This window comes from Aythya fuligula, chromosome 10 (assembly GCF_009819795.1).
Source record: "Aythya fuligula isolate bAytFul2 chromosome 10, bAytFul2.pri, whole genome shotgun sequence".
NCBI lineage: Eukaryota > Metazoa > Chordata > Aves > Anseriformes > Anatidae > Aythya > Aythya fuligula.
The window spans coordinates 1934535-1959065 of record NC_045568.1 but is presented as its reverse complement, the minus strand read 5'-3'; the positions used below and the strand labels follow the sequence as shown (position 1 = coordinate 1959065).

The window sequence follows — 24531 nt, the reverse complement described above, 5'->3', positions numbered from 1 at the left end:
AGAAGGGTATCCATTAGTATCACTGGGCCAGAAGAACTCATGCAAAACAACATAGCTGAGGAGAAACTGCTTTGGGTGAAGATCTATAATGTTTATAAGCAGTATTTGGAGGGAAAAATGCAGACATACGTGATTGAGATGAGCAGATCTTAGCTTCACATTAGGGAAACCCTTACCTCTCATAGTGATTCCAGGTTGCCACTTACTAGAAGTGGACTGGATTATGTGATTTATGGATAAGCTTCTACCATTTATTAATTCACTAATGTCAGATTTATAAAAGGATATATCATGTCCTGTACATAACCAACACTAAATGCCCTTTTCATGAGGAAAAGAAATCTGGCCCCTCGAATTCAGACTTGCACATGAGTTTATAAAAACTTCCTTTTAAATTGTGAATGGACCGTGTTTGTTCTTTATTTGATTGTGTGTGAAAGTGTCAGGATGTATAACCAATAGGCAAACACATAATTTTGTGTGTAATGTCTTTGCTGCATAGATGTTTGTAGTCCTTACTGAGCATTATGGTCCATGTAATTAATGCTGTGTGTGTAATAGTGAGCAACAGCCATGATGCTTGAACAAATAAAATAAAAATAAAATAAAATAAAATCATTCTGTCTTGTATTCTTAGCTCTAATATTTACATAACAACAGGTAACAAAAACAAATATTATACAAAGCAATGAAGTGATGAAAGTAAAAAGAAAAAAATGTGTCAATTGACCTGTTTTGATAGCAGTGATTTTTACAGTTTATCCAAATCAAATATGCTATTACTCTAGAAAGAAAAAGCCACAAAAATATTATCCAACTAGCTCTGAAAAGAGATTCAACGTAATATGCTGGTTTAAAATGGTGATCTTTGGTAAAAAATGAAGATACTAATAATATTGTAAAAAAGTATTGAAGCAAATGTGAAGTTGGAATGTCATGATGCAGAGTGGTGATATATTAAACTAAAATTTCTTCAACCATATTTGGATATTTAAAGCAATAGTAGGATGTGGAAGGAAGAAATAGTCGTATAAAACTTCCATGTAAAAAAGAAAAAAGACGTAAGACAGTAGAATTAAATTAAGATCCTGCTAGATAGATACAATAATTTGTTGAAGTTCCATAGTACATATGACACTGTCTCAAACTCCCTTATTAGGTGAAACTCTGTCCTAGTTAAATAAAGGCTGATGTGAAGAATAGTGAAAGTATACTTCTGTGTACCTTTAAGGATGTTTCCAGGACCCTATTCTACAGAATTTTCTGGTTTTAATGAATATAAGAATACTATTGATTGGGTAATAGGAGTGGACTATTTACATAAGTAGAGGCTCAGAGTGCTTCCATGTTTTGCAGAACTGGAGTCTTTTTCTCATCGTGGAATGTAAAAACAGGAATATCCCATGCAATTATTGATTATAACCTTGTCAGTGCAGCTATCATTAAATTCTGTGCAATTAAACCCACAAATAAACTGCCATGAAGAACTATATCTCCGTAGTCCTGATCAATACGTTTACCCTCTTACTGCAAATTGTAACTAGTAAAAGAGTTGCTAAATTACATGTCTTTTATTGTACTTTGTCTTTTACAGGAAAAAGTAGAATATTCCTTCCTGCTAATTTTACAGTTGAAACATTTTGAAGATTATAGCAGATGGATTATTATTACACCCCAATGCGTATGTTAGAAATGGATGGAATTTACTGGATTTTGTAATAGTGGTAGTAGGGTAAGTAACTTATACTTTGTTATAAAAAGGCTTTAAAATCTTCTTTACGTAAAATTATATATAGGGGGTTTGTTTGGCTGTGTATAGGGCCTGAGATTGATATTATTCTTTAAAACTATCACTGATAGGAGTGAAGATTCAAAACAAGTTGTAAAAGTTTTCAGTGCTGTATTGGCTGTAGGCTGTATGCACCATCACTTTATAGTAATGTACCCATGGAATTCTGAGTTCTGTCAAAACAGTTTGACCAGATGTTGTCAACCTTAGTTGTCCTGCAGAATCTTTTCCATCTGATTTTTTCCTAGGTAAAACTCCTGGTGTCTTTCATATGATAGAGGGTTTATTCATTTAGGTCCATGCACTGTTAATTCTTTATTCATTTATACCTACACTGAGGTTACATGGAGTTCATTTATTCACCAAAGACCTCTGGGTGAACCCCATGTTCCTGAGTGAATGATAGCGTGAGGGGAGTCGGAGTAACTGAGTGCTTCATTGAACTTCCTGGAATATGAGGAAAAACTGATGCTTCACTACTTGGTGTGCTGGACATTAGGCCCCAGATGTATTTGAGACTTGCCTGGGGAAGAATATGCATTAAAAATTCCTTTTTTTTTTTTTTCTTTTTTTTTTTTTTTTTTTTTTTTTTCCCCAGTGCCTCTGTTATATCGAGAAACTCTGAAGAGTTTGTTCCACTCCTCTGATAAGATGCTGCTCAGGCCTTGTTTCAGGTTACACAAAAGTGGGGAGTGGAATGTCCCACATTCACATTATGCACCAAGCTTAGGATATAGGAAGCACTGGGGGTGTTTTGTGTCAACAGTTGCGCTAGTTCAGTAGAAGAGCCTACCTTCAGCTATCTAGGGAATTAATCTTGAGGCATATATTGTAATTATCTAAATAATGACAGGATAATATTGTAAAAGGGAATTTCCGGTATTGTAGGTTTACTAAAAATGTTTATTGAAATGGAGAACATTATCTGTGTATAATTTTGGTAGGTTGGGGCTGGCTAGCAAAGATGACCTTGGCATGCAATATGCCATTCTAACTTCATTTTAAGTTCAGACTGCATCAAGGCTTGCCTGTAATTGAAAAGGCTCAAGAGTTCATGAGCATACTGTTCTTATTCATGCCATTGCATTAAGTAAATTGATGCTAAGTAAAGAAATACGTGGTAAAGCACTATTAAATTTGGGGAAGTATTATGAATGTGTGAATGATTTATAAACTATTTGTTTCGAGATAGTAAAAAAAAAAAAAAAAGTGTTGAGAAAATTGTATTTTGGGCCAGCTGCTTGGCATTAAGGCAGTTTTGGTTAAGGACTAAAATTTGTATATAAATAGATTCTTCATCAGGCTAGGTCATTCTCACAGATCGGCCTCTGTGCCTGAAGGGGAAGCTTGGTGGGCAGGTGTGGAGACTATCACAGACAAAAAACTTAATTCTCTTGCCAGGCGTCACTTGAATAGACCTCTTCTCTTTTGTCAAGTGACCACAGAGCTACAGTAACCCTGGAGCAGTCTAATTAACATGAACCTCTATCTTTGGCTCTGTCCTAAATACATGATAACTGAAAAATTTCCATTAACTCATAAAATATTCAGTGTTGAAGCTAAATCTAGTTAGGTCAAATACACTGAACCCAGGGGAAAAATAAAAGAAGCAAAAAGGACTACATCTTACCAATGCCTAAAAATCCTACTAAGATTTAAATTATAGCTCAAAACCCAAAACTTTCGCAGTATAAATTACTATGTACACTGCCGTCAGTCTACCTGGAAACAAGATGGACCCTTCATAACATGTCAGGCACTGACAAAACAGTTTTAAGACAATTAGTTAAAAACCAAAACAGAAACAAACAAAACAAAACAAAACAACAAAAAGATAAAATAACCCCCCCCAAAACAAGCAAATTAAATAGCAAACAAGAATGAATCCATTTATCTAACAGATACTTAAAATAAAAGCCTAGTGAGAAGTTGGTATTCATATATAATCCAAGATGGATATGGAATCACTTTTGGATGTGATTCTATTTGACTATTTCATCATGCAATTTCATTAGTATTTTAATAGCTTTGAAAGAGTTGCTGTTATGTCCTATATTCAACATATAAGATGAAACATGCTTCATGTTCTTTTTCAGCAGAAACTGAAGCAGTCGTAATGGCATAAATCTTAACAGTACCCTAAGAAACCTCTACTGGCTAAAGAGAAAGCATGCATACAGGCTTTTTCTCCAACATCAAATTTGGCATCTAAACTTTGATAAACTGTACAGGAGAATAACTGTATTTTTTAAGAGTAATAAAGGAGCTTGTTCCTTTATACCTTAATGGCTTTAGACAATGGATATAAAATGACAGAGCAGTAGATACAGCTGGTGAATGTCATGATTTCTCCTGTCTTGTCATTCTCTGAAACCAGTCAGAGTATGAAGTACTTTCTGAGCAGTCTACTATTGCCTGTATTCTTTGCGGCATAAATTATCAATGGATTTAAGTGAAAGAATAAGGGCCTAGTAGAAAGCTTTCATAGCGCTTTTGTTGTCCCTTACCCCTTAATCTTCTGAATGAATACAAGGACTGACAGGCTGAAAACAGCTTCTCTTAATTTGGGATTTGATTCAGAAGTCTGTTGAAACCAGGTCCACCTTTGGAGCATGAACAGTCACTCTGCAGTCATTGATATGACTCATTTTCTTAGAAGTGTTCTGTTTAAATTATGGGGCTGAATTAGGACCTGAAATATTAAACTTCAGGATTCTCTAGGTGTTACAATAGATAGGTTGCTGGAAATGGTGCTCACTCAAGACTGTATGACGCTCTTTGTATGGGTTTCATTTGGGAAGAGAATAAGCAGAGTAGAGGTGGGAATGAACCTGTACAGGTCAGTTGCTTACTGGAAGAGGAGGAAGTCCTCATTTCTCTGCTTTGGTGTTGTGGTTTGACCTGGCAGGCAACTAACTATCCCACAGCTGTTCATTCACCCTCTGACCACCAGTGGGATGGGGAGAGATTTGAGGAGAAAAAAAAAAAAGTAAAAATCTTGTGGGTTGAGAATCAAAGACAGTTTCGTACGACAGAAAAGAAAGAGAAATAATAATATCATAGTAATATAATAATTTGTACAAAGCAGGTGATTCACAATGCAATTGCTCACCACCTGCTAACTGATGGCCAGCCTGTCCCTGAGAGTGATTCCCTCCCCACTCCCTCCCTGCCTCAGTTGAATAATTCTCATCCTAATCTAAAACTGAGCACCATACCAGCTACTGTGAGGAAAATTAACTCTATCCTATCTGAAACCAGGACATTTTGGTCAGTTATTAAATATTACATGTTTACTAGCAACTATCCAGCATAACAACATTGTGAACTTTTCCTGATAAAGCCAAAAACCTACATATTGTCAGGAGTCCTTTCTGAATGTGAAAGAAATTTTCAGATTACAAGACTATTGCCTTGAAAATCCATTTAGGAGAAGTGTGGTTTGCAAGTACTGGACTATAGACCCTGCAAAGTATTGTTATGGCTTGCCTGGTCCATACTTGCAGTCTAGAAAACTATGGATCTGAATGCAGGGTCCAAACTAAAATAAGCCTAAGATTACTTTGCACTTCAAACAGTGCATCGGTTTGAATTTTTGCTGGAAAATGGGAAGGAAAACTGTTCTATGAATGACTAGCTCATTTCTGCTGTGAGAAATACAATATAATAAATGACTCATCTGGGATATTTTTATACTCAAAGTTATTATGAGTAGAAACAAATCAGTTTTGGTGTTATTAAATGTTAGACTCATTTTCAATATTTTTGTTATTGTTTTTTAATATATGCAGCTTTTGCTGACTGTATTTAGAATATTGAATTGCAGTGTCACTTGGAGTTCGTATATTCCACCAAAATTAAAACAGATGGTTTCTTGTGATTATCTATTTCATCTTCTAAAGAGAAGAGTACTTTTCCAAACCTTACAGCTATAAAATGTTGGAACAAAGAAAAATGCAAAGGTAGCTTCTTTTTAAAAATAACAGAGGGTGTATACAAGCAGATTGCTAATTTATTGGATACTGTCATCATTATCTCAAGGGATTAGAAACTTTTGCACTTCATAACTCTTCCTGTCATGATTTAATGCATAATATACCTCTCATTTTGACAGTTGAATGGCTTTTCAGAATTATTGGCAGTTCACGTAATTACCTTTGATTGCATGGTAAATGGATGGTGATGACCTAACCTTTCATCTCATTTTCTAGATTATTTAGTGTATATTGGAACAATTAACCAAAGAAAACAGAAGGTGGCAGCCACTCAGGTGGCAAACCTGGTGGTTTTGAATGTCAAAGCCCCTAAGAGCCTTTCGTGTATTGCGACTCTCCGGCTTGTATCAGGAGTGCCCAGTAAGCACTTTTCCTTTAATTCCATTGGAATGAGTGTTGTAACTGATCTGATTATTTAACTTTCATGTTCCAGACACTAACATAAATGAGATAATATTAAGTTGATTTTGTTGTCTGGTTATATGTATAGAGTTAGCTTCAAGATGGATGATACACTATTTCAGTTTGAACAAAGGGTTGTGAATTCATTCAGTGGGTGATCTTCTTACACAGATCATAAGCAGACGGGGAATACACTTCCCTTTTAGAAACTTTTATATAAGAAATGAACTTACATGTTTAAAATGCAAAATATACTAGGAAATATATATATATATATATATATATATATATAGATAATTCCAAAGTCCTACACATCTGAAAATGTAGGTGGTCCTAAAATAGTTTATAAATGGTAAGTGTATGCAAAAGCACATTACACATTTCATATTTCCTGCCCCCTCCAATGCACATGAATGCCTTCTGTTTATCTCAATATAACAGGAGAAATTAGGAAACTTGAAAAGTAGAACAAATTACTTAAAGAAAGCAATTGAATTTTATAACAATCCTTTCTGCTTTCTCTTCATGCATTATTAATTAGTGTAGCTATTTGGGTCTGAATAAGAGGTTCATGACTTACAACTCAACTCTTCCCAGTAAATTCAAATGAAGAAACCTAACGCTGTGTTTTATTATTATCTCATACTCTGTTACATGTAAATGATTGTGATTGTATATTTTGGGCCAAAAGAGCTTTACTGAAGAAAGAAGCAGTCTTATGAGATGCCAGAAGGAAGTATTTTGAAATTAAAATGAGCCATATTTATTCTTACCAGTACTGTAGCAACCTCAGTAGTCTGGCATTTACTCTTTTATAAGAACAAAATCTGGCTAAATTAAGGAGAAAAAAACAAAAAAATGAAATAGTTCTGAAGTGATGCAAGGGATGAATAACTAAAAAGTAAGATTCTTCAAAGTGAAAAATATGTTTTCCCAGATAGCTATATGTTATCTCTCCGGACCAAAAATACAGTTCTGCAACTGCCTGTGTACAATTTCTCTGGACTTGTCACAAAGTTGTGGTTGTAGCACAGGACTTTAAAGGTCATATAAAATAAGCCACATGCTGACTACAAGCCTTTTCTTTCAGAAAAAAAAAAAAAAAAAAAAGTGGAGCAAACAAAAAAAAAATCATGTAAATTATTGAATATCAAGCATTGGCTTCAGTGATATAACCTTTGTTAACAGAATAAATAAGTTAGGCTTTGACACAAAACTTTAGATTCTTATGGAGTAAATTATGTTGCAGTAATGTTTTGTAGTTCTGAGCAGAAGATTTTTTTTAACTGATGGTCTACATGCCTGTATCATTATTTCTAATAATGTATAATTATAGAAGTTTTGGTAAGGCAAGGCATAGAAATCTGGCTCATATCTTGTATCTTCTTTTCTTTAGGTTACAAGTTGTTCCTGAACTCCATTATAAAAAGCCATGGTTCCCCTGCTCCATATTGCCCTTTTGGTATTGTTTGTAATCATAATCTATGCTATTATAGGATTGGAACTTTTTATTGGAAAAATGCACAAATCTTGTTTTCTTATTGATTCAGGTAAGTCATGAAACTGCTGACTAAAATAAGGGATCAGTTCTGTTCTCTTTCAAGTCTGTGGGATTTCAGTTTGAAATAGAATGGGCCAAAGTACTAAAACTGTTTCAACCCTGATTTTTAGTGATCAAATAATTTTAGGAAAAGTTCCTTAAATTTAAAAAACAACAGCAGCAACAACAACAAAATAAATCACCAACAAAACAACTAAACAAAAAACAAACCTAACACTACCTCCACCACCAATATGCAAAACAGTTAGAGACAAGAACATGTTCTGAATAGTATTTTGTGTCTGAAATGTCTAACTGAAATGTCATTATTGAAATAGTAAGGGTGACTATCCACAAGGGACAACTTATAGTAGATTCTGAGCCTTTGATTACTACAAGCTATCTAGTCCCAGGGAAGAGTACCCTCTTGAGATGACAATCTGGCAGTGTCTCTCCTTCAGAATTTTGGGTGGAGTGACAAGAAGCGCAGTTCTAAGAATAATAGATAAAAGAAAATAGTGTTCCTCCACTGCGTGTGGATTGAATGATGCAATGAAAGTGTTTCTTAGGAGTTTTAAAGGACTGACCTGGGACTCCTGGTGGAAAGTAGATTAACCATGAGTTGGCAATGTGCACTTGTGGCCAAGAAGGCAATGGTATCCTGGGCTGCATTAGAAAGAGTGTTGCCAACAGGTTGAGGGTAATCTCCTTCTCTGGAGATATTCAAAACCTGCATGAATGGGATCCTGTGCAGTGTGCTCTGGTGACACTGCTTGGCAGGGGGTTGGACCAGATGATCATCAGAGGTCACTTTCATCCTCACCATTCTGTGATTCTGTGATCATCATGAGGGAGAGATGCATCTGATGGCTAAGGGTATGTTTTGTTACCTAAGCAATGAAGTAAACTATATGTAGAAATTAGTCCAGGATGTGTCCTTGGTGGTACATGTGTTAGTAGGAAGGGAAGAAAGAGTAAAGATGATGGAAAAAAAACATCACTATGGTGAGATTCAAAAAAGATATAGTGCATTTGTACAACTGTAAATATGAACATGCATTATTTTTTTCCTATTGCTAAATGGCTTGAGCTATGTTTATGTGTTCAGTTTTTATTAAACTATTTTAAGAGCCCATATGTGAGAGCAACTAACAGCTCTAAAGTTTCCATGGGCTCACTTTCTCAACATTTTATATCTGCATTTACCAATCTAACAGGATTGATACTGCTTCACATAGAATTAATTCAAAAAACTTTGAGAACTTCTGATTTTAACCTTAGCTTCTGAAATATCTTTTTTTTTTTTTTCTTTTTTTTGGGGGGGGTCAATTTTCAGATATACTAGTTGAAGAAGATCCAGCACCTTGTGCATTCTCAGGGAATGGACGTCAGTGTGTCATGAATGGCACTGAATGTAAGGGTGGATGGGTTGGACCAAATGGAGGCATAACAAACTTTGATAATTTTGCATTTGCAATGTTGACTGTATTCCAGTGTATAACCATGGAAGGATGGACTGATGTATTATACTGGGTAAGTAGCTTCATAAATCAAATGAGAAATAAGCGTTTACAATACCACAAGCAAGAAATTTTTGAGAGTTTACAGGAGAGGAGCTTAGCTGCATACTTCTTAAAGTCACAGAACCATGTTGGATTCCTCAGTCTAAGAAGACATTTTAGAAATGAATTTATTCATTGCTTGTTTGATCGTTTTTCCTATTCCATTTGTATAAATGTAATATCCCATTTATGTCCTTTGGACTAACATTTTTTCATGCAAGTCTGCAGTTTTTAAGCATGTCTTTTCTGATTAAGCTTAAGAGCTCTCTTTTTGCAGTATTTCTGCAAAGTATTTTGCAATATTAACATAAATTAGACCAAAACAAGCTCTCAGCTGTCATTGCTTGCTTTGGGGACTGCAAACCATTTGATAACATTCAAAAACAACAAATCACAAGAATTGTGAGCCTGACATTGTCTCTGTGGAAGCAGCAAAAGGTATTCAAAATCATAGCTTTGTAAAGTCCCACCTTTAAATGCTACTCTAACATTAAATATGGAAGCTCTGCAATTTTAGAACATAAATAGGCATCTGGACACAGACTAGAAAATGAGATACTCTTTTTCCAAATTTCATAGATGAGAATGGAGAAAAAAAAAAAACACACATTTTTTTAAATGAATAGGGTCAGGTAGTGTTTCTCTGCCTCAACCCTATTCCAGTCAAAGAACATTATGTTCCTATGTGAATATGTAGCATCTACATATTTGGCATGAATGACTTGTCTCAAGGTCATTCAAAAGTCTGTGACAGAACCTGCCTACCCATAGGTGCTGAAAATCATTGAGAGTATTCTGTAGTTCTTGATACTCAGCAGTAAGTCTTTGCAGCAATTAGGACCTTGTGGCAACTTTAAACAGTTTGAATATCGGAAATTTTCATGAATGAAGAAAACTGAGTGCTAATAAGGATCATTATTAGAAAGCTGTTGAAAACAGACAAGCTATCTCAAGACGTATATTTTTGGAACTTTATTCTGTGTTATTTTGTTCACAGCAGCCCTAAAATTCGGATTGCCCTAAAATTTGGCCAAAAGGGGGTTATTTACTAATAGAGAATCTTCTGTGGAGTATCGGATGCAATTAAGGATAAAGCATTACTCAGTGAATGAAAACTTTGTGGTCATTTGGTTGGCAAATCAAGGTGAAATACATTGTTGCAAAAGAACACCTGTGTGTGTTGTCTCAGATGACAATTTGTGATACAAGAATCTATAAAGAAAGAATGTTTTTAAGATGTTGTCACTGTTAAAAATAATTAAGATGGTAAGATGGCATTCTTTTTGGACGGCAAGGCAAACAAGTTGACCAAATAGGAATCTATGCTTTCACTATCATTGTCAGGGATATAAAGTTGGCTATAAACGTGCAAGCTTTCAGTAGTAAAGAGCCTAACAATAATGCAGAACTATACATGGGCTAATTTATTGTTTCTCATGGTGTAGATATATGCTTTTTGGGTTTTGCTCTCCAACTCTTAATTTTCTGAGAGACTGTGTCAGTGTAGAGTTAGTATGTGCTTTATACGATCTGTGTTCATGATGATGATAGTTATTTTTATCCCTCCTGAGAGAAAAGGGAAGGTTTGCTATGATTTTCTATTAAAAAAATAGACATTTACCATTATTCAAGCAAAAGTATGCTTGCATTTTCATACTTGATAATTACACTGTCATCATTTTTTTCAAAGAAAATTAGCAATAAAAGTAATGGAGTTTACTGTATTTGGACTATGATTGTTAAGAAAAAAAAAAAAAGATATAGAAAAGAATTTAAGCTGAGTGGCCTATTAAATTTTCCCCTGAGAATTAATGAGCTAATTGATCAGATGTATCCTAAGATTTTTTTTTAAAGTCTCCATTGACAGCACAAAAACCCTATAACACGAAAATAGGATGCTGTGAAAGTTGTCATGGTCAGACAATTTCAAAATCAAAGCATAAGAAAAATTGAAATTCAAAAAAAAAGAAAACTGCACGTTATTTTTTTTGTTTCTCCATAATGACTTCCCAAAGCCAAAGTTATTTACACGAATCATAAATCTCAGTTTTAATTTTATTACAAATGATACTGGGGTTGTTAGCAAGAGAAGCAAACATTTGATCTAGTGGAATACAATCAAAGCCAGATATTCAGATGGCTTTGGAATCTGTCTTAACTGTTGTTTTATATAATTAAATTATAGATCTAGGTTCTTTCTATCTGTATATTAATGAATTGTGCAATGTCAAGCTGAAATTATTTGTTGCAGACAGAAGAAATGACCATTTACATGTTTTACTCTTACCACTTGATTAGCCTGATTTAGCTGTTATTAGCTAAAAATTCAAAAATATTTTGTTTTAATCACAAAATGAAAACAAGATTACACGAGGTTGTGCTAAAAATGTCCAAACAGTTTAAGGAAAGCACTACTGATACAAGTGTACATGTTTAAGAGGTTAGTTTTTGCTTAGAAATCTATTGATAAGAGCCAGACTGAATGAGTTTTATACAAAACATAAACACAATAAAATAAAATAAAATAAAAACACAAATATTAGAAACTGCACAAAATTCTGATTTCCACTTGTTCACTGTGTGAACTGTAAACTTAACTATGTAGGGTTATCTTGCTAGCATGTGTAAGCTGAGTGGGTGAAATATGTGCAGTATTTTGCATCATGTTATGTGGCATTCTGTTAGCAAAAATGACAGCTGAAAATGACAGCTTCCAGTAACACTCACTAGCACAGCTCGTTATCACCTGGTTAACAACAGTAAACTCTGCTTAAAAATTCCCCATGCAACGACAGTGATTTTTCTCTTACACATATTTATTATAAAATAAGGGTTTGATCCTGCTACTGCTAGGCATTCTTCCCATCGGGTTGAGTCACCTGGACATCCTGCTGCTCACCAGTTTTCCATCTGACTACTATTTTTACAGTTTTTTGGCCACTTAGTTTTCTCTAGCTTATGTGTGACCCACTGGCTGGCATATATTACCTACTTCATCCACTAAAACCGTGACTCCTTAGTGCCAAATTCTAGTCTGAACTGTAAAGGTTAAGGGGTAGTGTCCTTTTTTATACCAGCCACTGCAGCATGTTTTCCCAAATTATGTAATGTGTTTGTGGCTGCACATCTGTACATCTTCTCCATTTGCTCTCCAGCTCAAGTTAAGGCTTACTCTATTAGATTTGGATCCCTGTGCAGTCCTTGTTATTGGCAAAGTGGCAGCTTCTGTCTGCACAAGATTTTAATGCCCTGGCTCACGTTCTAAAGCTGAGAGCACAGTATTCTTTGCCCCAGCTTCAATTTATGTCAGTAAGCACTCAATAATTACAAAATCCAAGTCTGCATTTGCCTAACTGGCTCAAGACTTTTTTTGCATGTCTTTGGAGCATCCAGATTTTTAGTCTATTAATGGAAAACATGTATTTTGTAAATTGCTTTTTTGTTTTTAACTCTTTCACTTGATTTTTAGGAATACACATAATGAGCAGTGATACTTGCCAGTACAATCCCCAATTTTCCTGTCAATACCAAAATTGTCACGTTTAATAAAGTGATCTTCATGTTTTTACCATAGCAAAGTTAGGTGAGCTACTACACTTCAACAATCTACACTGATACTACTGTAAATTGAACTAGAGCAGGGCATGGACTCTGTGAAACAAACTGCTTTGCGTGGTGGGTTGCCAGCACAGGTCATTCAATCATGGAGCAACTGCATTAGCAACTATTGAACTTTACTAAGTCAACCTTATGGACAGGATTGGAATTGGTAGCTCAAATATTAACACCTCATCAGTGCTCTGGCACATAGCTAGCACCATTCACACTGACCTAAAGATTTTTGGGACTGAAGCTTGGATACAGTGTAAACTTAAATTGCTGAATAATGGTATGTATCTTTTTTTTTTTTTTTTTTTTTTTTGCATATTAATACAAGTACTGATATTTTAACAAGGTATTCTCTCACAGTTTCATGTTTAAAATGAACAATTCATTAACTGAATATCTAAGCATTCTAAAATATATCTAAAACTTTGATCAGGTTAAAGGAAAGGGATGCCAGGGTATTTTTTTAACATGCCCTTTACTAACATGTCAACTTTTAGAAACTATATCCTTTACTAATGTTTGACAATAACATCAAATAATATTTCATAATTCCTCTGCTTTTATAACAAAAAGAAGTGTGCACTTAATTTCTAAAGGAAGAAACAGGTTTCTAAGTTTTATATTCCCTAACATCCTCCTTGAAGCGTACTGGGACACTTGAAGAAAACCAATCATTTTTGCAATATGGTCTGTTTAGGCTGCACTGCACTTTTGTGTATGTCTAGTGTTCAGATGTCTACATGGCCGTTGCACTAATATAACTGGGAGTAACATACCTTGAGACAGAAAAAAAATAATCAATATTTCTTTAAATATATTTCCATTACAAAGTAAAATCAGGCAATCTTCTAATCATGCCACTTTTTATAATGTTCCTAGTTCAAGAATCTTAGAGGATAACTTACTGAGAGGTATTATAAGAGGATATAACATACTTGAGACCACTTGGTGTACAACCAAAGATTTTTCTGGAACACAACAAAATATCTTGTAAATGTATCTCACAAGAGAATCCCTTGGCTCTGGCACAAAATGTATTATTAGTTCATAAACAAAAAGTCACAGTGTGTTTGAGGTATTATCAAAACTGTCATCAGAGTGCTGAGAAGGAATCTGTTAAAAAATAAAATTTTGGCCAACAGTCAAGTAAGCAATGATACTCTAGAGCTTTGAATCGGATAATATAATAAACCATTGGGAAAGAACTACATAGGGTGATTGAAGTCATACTAGTTACATTACCGCTGCAGATATGGAAGGCACATTTTAGCATCCAAACAATACTTGGCAGCGACAAATTTCAGCTTAGTATGAGAAGTAAAAGGATGCTTGACAGCTTTTTGTCCTTTGTATGTGAGCTGCAAATATTTGGCAGTGTTAAAAACTGTGAGGAATAAGCAAGAAAAATCTTTAAAAAACTTTATTTCACCCTTTTATTTGCCTTAAATGTACTAAAGATAGCTTAATGCTGTTTTCCTAGCATCATTCAGCACCACTCACAGGTCATCTAAGGGAGACGCTTCAGTGAAACAAGGCAGTTCATCCCCAAAGACATCGATGTGCTGGCTGCAGAGTGCTCCCGGCATTTGATGACTACATAGCCAGAAATTTAACACATGATATCCAGCTGGAGAGAGAATGGTAGAAATTTTGGATGACAATATTAATATACTGCACAAATCGTACTTAAGAGCCAAGGATGGCAGGCAGGATTTTTTTGAATTCATGTGTTAATCACTTGAATCCAATTTCCTGTCAAAATCTAGCTTAACACTTTTTCCCCTTGCCCTGCCCTTTTAGGTAATGATTTGGACTACTTGATCATGTCATTTAGGTGTAAGAAAGCTCAGAATCAACCAATTTTAGATAGCAAAGAGATGTGGTTTAAATAACGAGTAAGTTAGAAACCTCAGAAAGAAAATGGAATGATCAAATTCAGACCTACAGAGATACCAAGCCAGGGAATATGTGTATTAACAAGTTTGAATTAGCATTAAAAGGGATGATCATATAATTTTTCTCAAACGAACAGCTTATCACAACCCACCTGAGGAGGATTTTAAACTACCTCCAATGGAAATATTGTTCCCATGCATTGAACCTGATTTACTTTGACAAGACATCTAGTATCTCAGTCTTAGCTGACTGCTGACCAGTACTGCAGTCAAAGCATGGAACTAATTTCTTGTCACACATCATTGCAAATACTCAAAAGAACATATTTCTTCTCCCCAGACAGTTTAAATTAAACAGAGAGAACTGGATTAGAAGTAGGCTTTACTTTAGGTAGTGCTGAGGACTCCACTGATTGAGGCTACAATTTCCTCAAAAGAATTGCTACCAGAAGCAAAAAATCATTTTAAAACAATCCCAGTTCCCAGACTGTCCCAGGATAACAGTTAAGTTGATAAATTCAGATCTACTGTGAGTACTGTTTATTTGTTCATATGTTCACTACATTAACTAAGGTAACAGTTACACATCATTAATCCAAATAATACATGCTATTATGCTTATTATGCTTGCATTTTTTTTTAATTTTTTTTTTTGCACTTAGCATATAGGAAAATACTAAATACATGCAATTATTTTATCACATTTTATGGATTAAATGTTGCTAGCATAGCAGATTTGAAAATAAGAAAGATATTTGGTACCTACCTCCAAAGTAGACACCACTACCCTTCGTATTTTAATACATTGCAGCTTAAAATTGAAAAATAAATAATTTTCATCACATTCATTCATCCATTCAAAAAACAAAACTAAACAAACAAACAAACAAACAAATACACGTTTTTTTATCCCTTAGGTTTAACAAAATACATCAGTAGATAGGTTTTACAAAATTATGTGAAATTAGTCTGGGCAATATGGATAAATATATAGAAGCAGTAATGAATTTTGTTAATCTTAAATTAATATGCTGCTGCAACCAATGAAAGAATCATATCCTTCTGTTTTGCTATACCTGGAAAATATGGATTTTGTTAAACCTGGTAGAATCATAGTTTTATTTCCACTGATCCAATAAGAAAACTTCTCTGGATTACTAAAATGGAGAGAGGCAGTACTCTCCATTTTGTTACAGTGATGTGAATCTGCTCTGCCACCGATGGAGTCTGCTGCAAAAGTGTTTCAACTTGGGTTAGCTACCTGAAAAAAGAAGTAATTTCTTAGCAAACAATCACATTTGACATCTAGGCTTTTTCTTCTTGCTCCCCAGCCAAAGACAGTAAGCTGATTAATGAAATACCATCAACAGTAATTAGCTAAAAATAGTATTAGGTGCTGAATGAAAAAAAAAAAAAAAAAAGACTCACATCTAAACTTATTTCTAACCAATATTAGTATTAGAAAAAATAGTTTTTAGCAATTAGCTTTGAATAATAGATGCTTTATGTGACTACCTAACCTATACACTTCAATAGCTAATAATAAATAAAAATTAACAAAAGGTAGAACCTGAGATCTGTTCAGACAGATCAAAGCAAATCAAGTTGGGGTTAACTTGAAAGGGTCACCTATGTATGTACTGTAGGGTAACTTTATAGAATGGTTTACATACAGAAGATGGAGGCCAAATTTAGAGGTGATAAAGTAATTATAAGGCTGTCTGGGTGCTGTAACAACTTTTTGTCCCTTCCAGGAGATATATTTCTTTTTAGCCTGCCTTAATGCCTGAGCCATGGAATTCTGTTTTCCAGTTGTTCTTGTGCTGAGATGCTTAACAGTGCAGTGGTCTCTGATTTCACACCCCACATGCATCACTCAGCATGTATCTGTGTCAGTGGTGTACCAAAGCTGAGTCTGTCCAACCAGGAGAATGTCAGGGAAATCTATGCTTTAATGGCAGAACCCAGGGAAGATTGAAGATAAAATTACATGCTTCACAAGCCAGCCTGGAGGCTGCTATGCTTGAGCACAGCCTGTTTTAAGTAAGCTTTAAGTTAACTCCACTTCAGCCAAGAATACCCTGGACACAACCTTTGAAGCTAGTAGGCTTTGAAAATATGTCTGGTGTGCTTTAAAAATGAGTAGAATAAATAGTTTGTGATATGAGATTTGTGAACCTACAGTGTATGCTTCAGAGAAGTCAAGATTAGTCGCATTCACAAAACACTAATTTCTGAGGTATTTTTACACCCTTCAAGAGACTTAATAGTTTTCAAGATGATTAGATAGGTTCTAGGTAACAATAAATAAACACACTGATTGTGTCCATTAGAATGTTATGAAAGGAGAAAAGTAAAATTGGAAATAAGATACTTAAGAAATTAAATGAGTCTGAAACATAATGGAAAATAATTCAAAATAGCTTCATGCTTCAGCGCAATGCATTTTTAATGGTATAAATGCAGAATTAGAGGCATTACTGCACAGCTTTATCAGTATCCTCCAGTTAGGGCTTCGATTAATCAATAATACAAAAAGCTTGCCACATTTTTGGTAAACTAGTGAAGCTTTTCAGGAAATTAAGGCCTTGATTGCATATGGGGATTTTACTTATAATTACCACAGATAGGGGATAGATGAGATATTTTAATGATTTCTAATTTATGTTATAGATTGGGGTGTGCCATCTGCTGCTATGTATGTTTTTTTCTGTGCTGGTAAATTTGGCATGCTCCTGGTATCACTTCAGAAACTTTGTCCCTGACATCTACACTGCATTGTATGGACAGCTGACTCCAACTACAGCACAACTAACAGATAATTCACCCCCATGGACAGATGAGGCAGTTTCAGATGGTACCAGTTTGTCTCATCAGATCAATTGTTCAAGACTTTGTAGGCATATGCTCACAAATATATGCATATGAATCACGGAATCACAGAATTTCTAGTTGGAAGAGACCTCAGATCATCGAGTCCAACCTCTGACCTAACGCTAACAGTCCCCACTAAACCATATTCCTAAGCTCTACATCTAAACGTCTTTTGAAGACTTCCAGGGATGGTGACTCCACCACTTCCTGGGCAGCCTGTTCCAATGGGCCTAACAACCCTTTCGGTAAAGTTCTTCCTAACATCTAACCTAAAACTCCCTGGCGCAACTTAAGCCCATTCCCCCTCGTCCTGTCACCAGGCACGTGGGAGAACAGACCAACCCCCGCCTCGGCTACATGCCTCCCTTGAGGGAGGTACCTATAGAGAGCGATAAGGTCGCCCCTGAGCCTCCTCTTCTCCAGGCTGAACAAGCCCAGCTCCCTCAGCCGCTCCCTCGTAGGACTTGTTCTCCAGGCCCCTCACCAGCTTCGTCCGCCCTTCTCTGCACCCGCTCAAGCACCTCCATGTCCTTCCTGTAGCGAGGGGCCCAAACTGAAACAGTACTTCGAGGTGCGGCCTCACCAGAGCCAAGTATCAGGGGGACGATCACCTCCCCAGCCCTGCTAGCCACACTGTTTCTTATGCAAGCCATGATGCTGTTGGCCTTCTTGGCCACCTGAGCACACTGCTGGCTCATATTCAGCTGACTATCCACCATCATTCCCAGGTCCTTCTCTGCCTGGCAGCTCTCCAACTATTCCTCTCCCAGCCTGTAGCTCTGCTTGGGGTTATTGCGCCCCAGGTGCAGGACCTGGCACTTGGCCTTGTTGAACTTCATGCAGTTGACCTCAGCCCATCGGTGCAGCCTATCCAGATCCTCCTGCAGAGTTTTCCTACCCTCAAGCAGATCGACACACGCACCTAACTTGGTGTCATCTGCGAACTTACTGAATGTAATATGAATATATGACTATATGAATATGAATATATGAATATATAATGTAATATTAATATATTAATTTAGTGTAATATATATATATAATATTTTATCCTCTACCAATTTGACTTGCACAGAGTAACTTGTCTCCAGATCTGGTAGTATCAACAGATCAAGTATCAAAATGGTTCCTTTTACAGGGACTTTAAGCAGTAGTTCCTGCGTCACCATGAAAAGGATTGGGAGAGCTTCAGAGTTTAGTTCAAATGTTATTTTCAAAGCTGTTCAGCATACAACATAAGAATTCTAATGTAGTGTCTGTATGAAAGGCTGAAAATGTCAGAATGTAGCCAAAAAAAGCATCTCTGGTTAAAAAAAAAAAAAAAAAAAGGGCATTTTTAAACAGTTATCTAACTGAATAGTAATGCATCTACCATTATAGTGAAATGTAATTAAGTTATAAGAAAAACACTCACTTTGTCATTCATATCGTCCTTCATCTTGTCTGTCCTCTGGATGATGTGATGGACAAATTAATTAGAGCTAAAATCAAAACATTATGTCTAGATCTGGAAAATGGTACAAAGAAGGGCAGGAAGAATGGCACTTGGCAAGTGTCTTTGTGATAGGTTTTATGGATGCTAAAAGCTTAATGGCTCCAAAAAGAGATGGGACAAGTCCATTGAGAGCCACTAGGTTTGATTGGCTGCTCTAGGCGGCTATATTTCGGAGCCCAGAGAGTGGGGTCTTGTAAGACTTTTTGCTAAGGATTTGAGATCTGATAGCTCCTGGATTTCCTGATGCCGTTGTAGCATTATTTAGGGGCATTTATGTTTCTTAGTGCAACTTCCAATAGGTCTGGAATTTGTGTGCTTTTAACTCCTATATCTGGGACTTTGTGTGAGAATTTAGTATCAATGCTTTCAATGAAAAAAAAAATTATTTCAGAGGATGGAGATTCTTTTGTGTATATATTACCAAGACTCTGCCTCCATCATTAGTCAGAGTACAAATTGACTCTTCTAATCTTTCTGTAATTGAAAGTTATGAAAATGCCACTTGACATGCACGAAATGAGCAGTAAAGTTTTCCAGATGGAAGGTCTTCTTTACACGCTTTCATCTCTGGTATTATGCAATCGGAAATATTATTTCATGAATAGAAATTACAGTATGTTACTTAAAGAGTTTGTTTCTAGATTAAATGGTAAAATTGTATAGAAGCAGTTTCATGCTGTTGATTTTAGGAATTAGTACAACCTGTTCTAGTGGAATATGGGTTCCTGACTAAGGATTGCTTTTGGATTAGTTCAGCATCTGCCCAAACCAAAACATTTCTTCTGGTGCTGGTTAACTGCAGTTTCCAGGTTTCATATCACAGGGACATTAGTCCTAGATAGATTAGCCTGAAATACTGGGTTTAGAATCAAACTGCATAAATTAGAAGGATTTTCTTTTTATACATTGCTCTAAGTGAATGAAGGATATGCAAATCACAGCTGTGTGTGCTAATAGGAGCCTTTATGACAGACCATGGAAATTTAAGCTTTGTATATGGGTTACTAAGCTAGCACAATGCCTGGCTTCTTGGATACATCCTCCCTAGCAAAAAGAATGTATCAGGTTAGGTTACAATGATTACCAGAGCACTTCTTTTCCTCATATCTTTTGTTATCTTTTATCTTTCTTAAAATGTAATTGCAATTTCAGGTTTTTCAAAATGATTTATAGCAGGAAAACATTGACATCAGCACCAGATGAATTTATGCCCTCACTCTGAACTCTGGTAACTTGCAAAATACTGTGTGCAAATGGTATAGTTAAGTTGGATACAAAACTCATTTGCAAGTACTTGAAGTTCAGACAAAATGTTGGCTCTTACACACTCTTGTTAGAAACCATCTTTGCCTGATCTGTATTATGTGAATCATTTCTATGAAGGAAACTCAATTCTGAAGTAATAAAATAATTACTAAGTATGCAATTAAAAAATAAAATAAAATAACTGAGTACATTTGATTCCTAAACTTCAAGGCCAGATGCTTATAGTTGAAAGAAGGTGCAAAGGGCAACACACACTGGAACAAAGAAGAAATTCAGTATCAGCAGTAGGGCATTTTCTTAAATACTTAGCTCTCTTTTGCTGCTAAGACTGCTCAAAGGAGCGGACTCACACTGAGGAAACAGGCACAGATGATAAACTATCAGTCCCCTTAGCTTAGGTGCCTACCATGCTAAGTATTGCTAAAAGTACTGCACAGAAAAGTATTGCACAGGAGATTGAGTTGAAGTAGGTCAGTGTAATGGCAGCATTATGAAAGATTTTATTTCCCACATGAATAAGATGTAGCAGAACTGGACCATGGAAACTTGAAATCTTTTAAAATTGAAGCCAAAGATCCTAGCCTTTCAGAATGGCTGTAACTCTTCTCCATTTTAATTTCTCTAAAATATTGCTTTATTGAAATTAAAAGGAAAAAAAATCCAAATCAAATATATAACTTGCATTTTTAAATCTTTTTTTTTACATATACTATCAAGTAAGTGATTGTATATTACTCTTTTGGTAATTTTGGAAGTTCCAGTTAGTATAAAATGGTATTACTGCAGATCACTAGTGAAGAAAAGTGCCTGTGGGCCTTAACCTGCAAAGACTTAATGCATGTGCTTGCATCTAGCTATCCATTGGAGTGCCTTGCAGAAACTTAGACTACAACAAATTTTTAAAAGATAGAGAAAAAAAAAGAAAAAAAAAAAAAAGCAAAGTACACCTTGAAAACCTTTTGTTCCCATGCTTTATATGGGATTGTGTCCATTCCAACAGAGATGTTAGTGACGTGATTTAAAATGGACTGTCTATAGAGCTCAAAGCCTAATCACAAGTTTCAGATGCGACAGACAGACATACAACAGCATTCACAAAGAGAAAAAGGTTTGCCCAAAAATCGTTATACATTGCCATATCTAGTCCTGAATCCTCATGGATTTTTATTTTGTCTGATGAATCTTTATGGCCAAAAAGCATCTCAAGAAGAACGTAGTGCAAACCTGTCAGTATACACAAAAAAGCCAGAATAATTCTTCTCCCATAAGAGAAATTTCCAAGAAGCTGCAAGTCAGAATTGCTTTTTTATAACTTAATGTCTCTTTACACCTGAATGATAGATAAAATAAGCATTTCCCTGTGTTTTAAAGTATCTTTTATTTTCTGAACAGTTCTTAGTTTTCCCTGGATATGTTTCTTGAATCCATCTCATAGGATTGCTAAAAATAACAATGGAAAAGATAGATTTGTAGAAAAATTTGTGTGTACCTATAAATAGTGTGTCTGAAGTTCAGTAACTTCAACCTTATTGTTTCTGGAATATTTCCATGTTTCTGCTATGTTTTAAAATTTGATTTCAGGTTTTAATTTTCATAAAGTGTTCACGTTTTTTCAAGTATCTGACTGCATCCAGCTGTAGTATTTCAGGGAAAAAAGTATTGAAATTCAATTTTGCAGAAAAAAATAATATTGCTTGTCCTGCTGAGATACATGTTACTGTTTACTTTCTCAGAGGATCATTCATGTAGCTTAGGATATATATGAATTAAAAATCCTAGTATTTCAATGCACTTTGTAAACATCTTTTAATTTAGTGAGATCTGAAATTTACCATTTTAGGTATTAAAGAATTAATGTTATTAATGTTATAGTGCTCTATTTGTATGTTTGATAGTATTTTTGATCTGAAGGCTAGGTCACTCAGTACTTTCTCCTAGAATATGTATTATGACTGCAAATTGATGTGGCCAGTGCCTTTTTCTTATATTATTCTCCTTTGATAATTGCTGCAGGAATGCATAGAATGCTGTCTCATCTGAATGACTGAATTCTGTTTAGAATGCCTGTCTCATCTGAATGATTAAATTCTGTTTCTCGGACTCTTCATTGCTATTACTATAGTGATCTACTCTATAAGATCATCTTATTTCTTGCAGATGAATGATGCTATGGGATTTGAATTGCCATGGGTGTATTTTGTCAGTCTCGTCATCTTTGGGTCATTTTTCGTACTAAATCTTGTTCTTGGTGTATTGAGCGGGTAAGCATACACCTTTTTTATCATGAAGGCAGAGTCCTGAATTCAGTTGCCATGAACACACAGGTTATCTTATACAGGTGAGACTTCAGTTGCAATGACATTTTATTTTTTTCAATTAAATTTCTATTTTTGTCTCTTCTAATTTTGAACAGAAGGAGGTTTCTGTAGCTTTTCATAAAAATACCACATAAAAAATCAGAATTCAGACATAACCAGTAATATCTATGTATATGTCCATATTTGTGGCAGAAAGTATGAGAAGCACTAAAAATTCTCCTGCATTATTTAAATATTGTTATTTTAATTCCAGCTCTCTGCAGCATCACATTTGCAATATAATTTGGGTAAGGTAAATAAATTAAAACAAAAAGTTTCTGCTTTTAAGAACTGAATAGCCCCTAAACTTTCAGTGTTAACACCATACGTGATCTGGCAGCTGCTAACAAGTACTCTGCTGTTTAATGAATGACTGGAATCATAACTGATTTCCTGGCATTTTTACAGTTTAAATGATGCAATAGGATGTGAATGGCCATGGATCTATTTGTTAGTCTACTCACATCCTTGCTCATTTTTCGTACTTAACCTGGTTCTTGGTGTACTTAGTGGGTAAGCAGTTGAGTTAACATTGTGTATGCTACTGTTACTTGTAAGATGGCCTCTGCATTTACTCAAGCTTCTCAGCAATGGCTTTTCTGCATGCACTTAAGATTCTTATGTCATCCTACCAGTGTTTGCTCTCTTGACTAAAGTGTGATCCTAGTGCCTGTATCTGTCTGACATCATGTTCACCATGCTTGCCAAAAGTATCTTTTAGATGAGGCACCGAACTTCTCATTCTCTAATAGTTCAGCAGGGAGAAACATTTTTCACACAGAGATGGGTGACACTTGTACAAACGTTTTCCCCTATAATTATAGCCAAGTGTCTCTCTGGAAAATCGTTTATTATTATTATTATTATTATTATTATTATTATTATTATTATTATTATTATTATTATTAAACTAGCTATAAAGTAATTGGAGTGTTCTTTGCATTTACCAGTCATGTAGCAAATTTTATTTTAATGGGGTACTTGAAGATCTGTCTGATAGAAAGAGTATGACTAGTGTACTATGACACAAAATGTTTAATGCTTCCTGTATCATTGAGGTGTGTACTGCTGTGACATCCCACAGCAGAAATCTGATATTTTTATCAATAATCAAATAAAAAGTTAATATGGTTGTCAGTGGGAGGTTGTCACAGCACTTTGTTGCTCTGTATATTCCAGACTCCAGCTAAGAACTAAAGTGTCATCAGTTTTAGATGTATAATGTGGTTTAAAACTGTAATTTATGGCAACAGTTTGCAAAGTTTTCTTCTTACAAAGCCCAAGATATTTTTTCATAAAGAAAGAAAAGGTCCTGCTGGCATCTGAATCCAAATACAATTATAACACACATTATTTTGTATGTTAGCTACGAGTTACACAACAAATGATGTTGTTTTGGCAGCCTTGGGCTAGCTGTGCCGTCTTTGTTACCCAGCAGAAAAATGTGTCTTGTACTGAACACAGCCTTATAGTTGATGGTGTCATCAGGCTGCTGAGTGTGTATGCAGCCATGTTACAGTTTTGCTGTGCTGCGTATTAGGTTTGAAAGGAATTATAGGATGTTATATACAGAACATTCATGGAAATCAGGGAATCAGAAGCAATTTCCAATTGATAATGTGATAATTATGTTACTAAGGCATTTTTTGTTTTAAATTAAACAATGTGTTTTTAAAAATCATTTATCTGTGATAGATTACTGTTGCACACAGGAAACTGTGGAAAGCATGGGTTTTTTTACATTCCT

The 24531-nt window shown here is 35.3% G+C and overlaps 1 protein-coding gene across 1 annotated transcript in view; it reads left to right on the top strand.

The window, feature by feature from the left end:
• CACNA1D (calcium voltage-gated channel subunit alpha1 D) overlaps positions 1–24531 on the top strand; it is a 189868-nt gene that overhangs the window by 64679 nt on the left and 100658 nt on the right. Inside the window, 7 exon segments of the mRNA XM_032194296.1 lie at positions 1595–1635; positions 1637–1732; positions 6001–6082; positions 6084–6177; positions 7617–7736; positions 9063–9259; positions 22585–22688. Coding sequence (XP_032050187.1) covers positions 1595–1635; positions 1637–1732; positions 6001–6082; positions 6084–6177; positions 7617–7736; positions 9063–9259; positions 22585–22688 — 734 coding nt within the window.